Genomic DNA, 4,216 nt, shown 5'->3' with positions numbered 1-4,216 from the left:
CTAGGCACATCTATGATTTCTATACTTATACAAATACATTGCACAAAAACTATGCAAATTGATCATAAAGGTATTTATTTAGTTCTAGTTTAAATTTAAACAACCTATGTAATTAGATCTTGGTATTAAATTTCTTATTTACACTTTCTCAACCTTTATTATCGGTATAATACTAATAACAACAAGCAACTTAGAAACGTTACTTTAGTTTTTAATAATTAGTGCAATAACGCTACCGTTTGCAATAAAACTGAAAACTTTAACTTTGACAGGGAAAGTTTTGTAAGAAATACCTTTATTGCTTTGTATAGAACTATTTCTTATTTCAGAAAACAACATTTTCAGACCTTAGCAAACTTGGTAACCCAGTGTAAGTATATCTCTCGTGCCACGTCAGTGAGACGATATACGTCGACTCTAATAAGTATCTTTATTGTTTTATAGAGAACTATGTCTTATTTCAGAATCGAGAACATTCTCAGATATTAACAATCTTGGGAAGCCAATGTAAGTATATTTGTCGTGACACGTCAGTTATTATCGAAAAAGTTAATTTACCTGCTTATCCCACATCACATCTATCCTGTGCCACTCTCCATCACTGAGTCCTTTCTTCGTCTTAACATTCAGTTCCAGCGTTCCAGAGCTAAAGTCTATTAGCAGACGTGGGTATCCTCGGGTTAACTAGAGGGAAACAAAATCTGAAACAAAACTTATTATGATTAGAAGAAAAATTTTATCGCTTATGCCGATATGTACATGGATTACTGTCATTACAGTGTAGATGAGTCACAATTGAAGAATATAGGCTACTATTTACCATGAATGATATAAGTAAAGCCTCAACTACTAATAAAAAATAAACGGCCTAACCAAACTAAAAGAAAGAGAATGCCTGAATTTTGAAGTTCAGTTATTCAAAATCAATTTAGGTTAATTAAAACGATTTAAACTTTAAATCAATGTTAAATAACCAAATGTTTTTTTTTCATGTGACATGGTAGAAAATGTTTACCTTGCCATGCGCAGAAGATCTGCGCGGTGGCAGTTCACTATTGTGACTGACACGTGTGTCGTCAGTCGCGAATGCGATTTTTACGTCGCACAGTGCGTTCTGTCGTACACAGAAATACGTATTGAGGTCAAAATTCTCCAGGTGTAAAGTAATTTGTCTTTGATTTAACTAGTTTCGTGGCACAGAGAGCGAGTTGAAAGGACATTCATTTGGCCTCCCATAAGCAACTGATGATAAAACTTACATTGTGAACCTCATGTTGTGACAATTAGCATCAATATTCGTGTAAAATGTAAATTTTTATAACGAACTGCTACTATGAAGCTGTTCAGCGCATGCCAAATTCAATGAATCCTCCTATGCTTTACAAAACATTTCTCTGCTATTCCTCAAACTTATGTACATCGATCATAGAATAATCGTACCTGATATCTTCTGTTCACCAGGTTTGGTCGGTACGACTGGGCCGTTGTAAAGTAGTTGACCTTCGGACTTTCTCGTGACAAAATCCAGGCTCGGATGCGATCATTGACAAGGCTGTAGAGAGGGGAACCAGGCCCAGCCTCCCCCACGGAAGCTACGAGCCCTTTGTTGACACCGCGGTCCCGTGTACGATCTCTCACACGCACATCTTCAGACCATTTCAGTATCAAATTAATGTTTTTTAAGGTCGAAGTAAATTTTGAACATGAACAATTATTTATTTTTTTCTTCGTTTTACGCCATATGGATAACTATTGCACCTATAGGGCAATTATTCTGATGTAACTATAAATTGATACTTAAAATCCTTTACCGTAACAATAAGCTATAAAAATTCCCTTAATTATGTCCCTTACTAGTACAACTACCAGTATTATATAATGAGTATAATATTCAACACAAACTATCAAAACCACTGGCATGTGGACAAGGTATACTACAGACAGCTGCTAATAAGTTGTTTTTTTTTTTTAATTTTTTTATTTGGTGCAAATTTATACTACAGGTGAAGTCCAAGTTGATATAAGTAAATAAAATATCTGATTAATTTTATGATTGTACTTTATTCAAAACACTACTGAATGTATGTTTAAATACAATACTTATAGCACATTTACCACAAACCCATGAGTTTAAAGAATGTTTGAGGTAAGAAGAACCCATATCTATTGTGAGCATCATTGAGAATACTAGTTTAAAGATGTTATGCCATTGACAATTTAATTATACCCAAGGCCTCCGAATCGAGTGCACGGTCAATGAATAATGTGGTTTGCTTTATGGTCTATTGGATAAAGTTTGTATTACCTAGTCAATAGTTTACTATACAGATATGCGGCCTGTTTATATTAGTGAAAACTAGGCATGCTTGCTTTCTATTTGTCCACAACATATAAAACATTGTTTTTGTCAGTTATGATTGACTGGTTATTGTTCTAAACTTGATTTGGTAACTAAATATTCTAGCTAATTTAAATATGTTTATTTCTATAACTAACGAAGCAAAACTTTTAGACCTCGCCAGTTTAGCAATAATATCACTTACTTGACTCCGTACTTGTTCTCCCGACACCGACCTACGTTATAGCAAGGTTTGTCTCGGCAGGACTCAGGCCGGTACTCCGTCATCCACTGCCAATATCCTTACCTGTCAATTAATACGTAGATTTTCTCATAATAAATGTCAATCAGATCTGTCAACAGTTAAAGTTTCTATCGATGTATTAACCATTACTATGTCATTCCCCGCAAATATCCTTTTCTGTAAATAATACAATTATGTAGATTCTTTCAGAATAGTATTTATTCAGATCTAGAATCGTGACAGTGAAAGAGTTACTCTTTTATCCACCTCTAATATTCTTATCTTTCAATCAACACAACTATCTAGCTACTGTCAGAATCATTGCCATTAAAAACTAATACATTGAAAGACATACTGTAAATGATTAAACGGAGAAATCGTCCATTTTTCTCTTTATAACCTATTATTTAAAAAACGAGATAAAGGGTATTTTTAAAGGGTATGTTCTCAAATATATGTTTTTTAACAATATAATGTGTTATAATACTACTTTCTACGCTATATAGACAAAGTAATGTAATAATAATGCTTAATTATCAAATAATAGGGTTCGTTTTAATAGTTGGTTCGCGATGGAACCCTGCCAAAACTGTTCGCATGGAACAATGTACACACAATTGCAAAACTAAGATATATCTTACAATGTATGTTACTACAAAATATGCTTTTTTATAGCAGAAAATATTATATACAGTGTAAAATGAATATACAAAGAAGTACGTTTACCACCCTCATAATATAGATATCTCCATATTCGCTTGTTGCATGAATCCGTTTTATAAATCTTAGGATGAAAAATTATTTTAGGTTTTCCCTAATTGAAAAATATGGCTGAAAAATTTTATTAAAACTAATAAGAAAAAAAGAATAATTAAATATTGATGTGACTGATAAAATTAACAATTATACTATGTTTATAATGTACATACAGGGTGTTTCATGTATCTCTACCATTCTTTTAAAAGAGCACTTAGCTGATTAAGATGCAATGTGAACGTTTGTTCCTTTTTCTAAAGAGCTCTAAGATATATTAAAATGATCTTTGCTTACATTGTACTATTTACTTTTAGAAATAACTGGAATAAATCAGTTAATTTTTAGTTATTGAAATTATTTAAAAAATATGTATAAATTGCATTTTAAAAATGTTTATTAAATATAAGACAATAAATTTTTAAATGAGTACTTTTCAATTTGGAAAACAAATTTGAGCATAGACCTAGTGCATCAAATTTTGTGGTTATTTTTTTCTTTAAATTAATATTGTATCCATCCCTCTAATAATGCGATTGATGAAAAAATTTGAATATAAGATTGTGATAGGGGCTTCATATTTACGCTATTCAAGTCCGTCCCCATAATTTCTGATAATAATTGTTTGAGCTGTTACTCTACATTTAATTATACATACTTATACTTCTATTATATACATTTGGTGGTTTCTTAGCTCTAAAAACGTGATCTTCCCTGCTATTTATCGAGTTTATTTCAATGATTAGTCCAGTAGTCGGTGATTTTGTAGTATGTTTGCTGTTGACTGATTTGTTGACTTCCAGTTTTGTGAATTCTATTTCCATTTGTAAGAGATTAGATTAGCCATGTACTTTATTTTATCGCTTTAGATGCATCAAAAA

The 4,216-nt window shown here is 31.9% G+C and overlaps 1 protein-coding gene across 1 annotated transcript; it reads right to left on the bottom strand.

Moving 5' to 3' along the window:
- Positions 1 to 1,540: 1,540 nt before the first annotated feature.
- On the bottom strand, positions 1,541 to 2,901 carry LOC124365377 (neural-cadherin-like). The gene is made up of 2 exons (XM_046821353.1): positions 2,544 to 2,901; positions 1,541 to 1,646 (listed from the first exon to the last, which is right to left on the bottom strand). Exons 1-2 carry the CDS (start codon positions 2,624 to 2,626, stop codon positions 1,541 to 1,543), a joined length of 189 nt encoding a protein of 62 aa, XP_046677309.1. The 5' UTR covers positions 2,627 to 2,901.
- Between the last annotated feature and the right edge of the window lie 1,315 nt (positions 2,902 to 4,216).

The sequence above is a fragment of the Homalodisca vitripennis genome, chromosome 6, assembly GCF_021130785.1.
Source record: "Homalodisca vitripennis isolate AUS2020 chromosome 6, UT_GWSS_2.1, whole genome shotgun sequence".
In the NCBI taxonomy this organism is placed as follows: Eukaryota; Metazoa; Arthropoda; class Insecta; order Hemiptera; family Cicadellidae; genus Homalodisca; species Homalodisca vitripennis.
The sequence above is the reverse complement of the archived record's forward strand: the minus strand, read 5'-3'. Positions and strand labels throughout refer to the sequence as shown.

Excerpts from the sequence above, each read along its gene's own strand:
- LOC124365377 (XM_046821353.1), bottom strand. The coding sequence starts at position 2,626 with ATGACGGAGTACCGGCCTGAGTCCTGCCGAGACAAACCTTGCTATAAC. Across the intron at positions 1,647-2,543 it reads GAGAACAAGTACGGAGTCAA|ATGTGCGTGTGAGAGATCGT; the intron begins GTAAGTGATATT and ends AATGGTCTGAAG.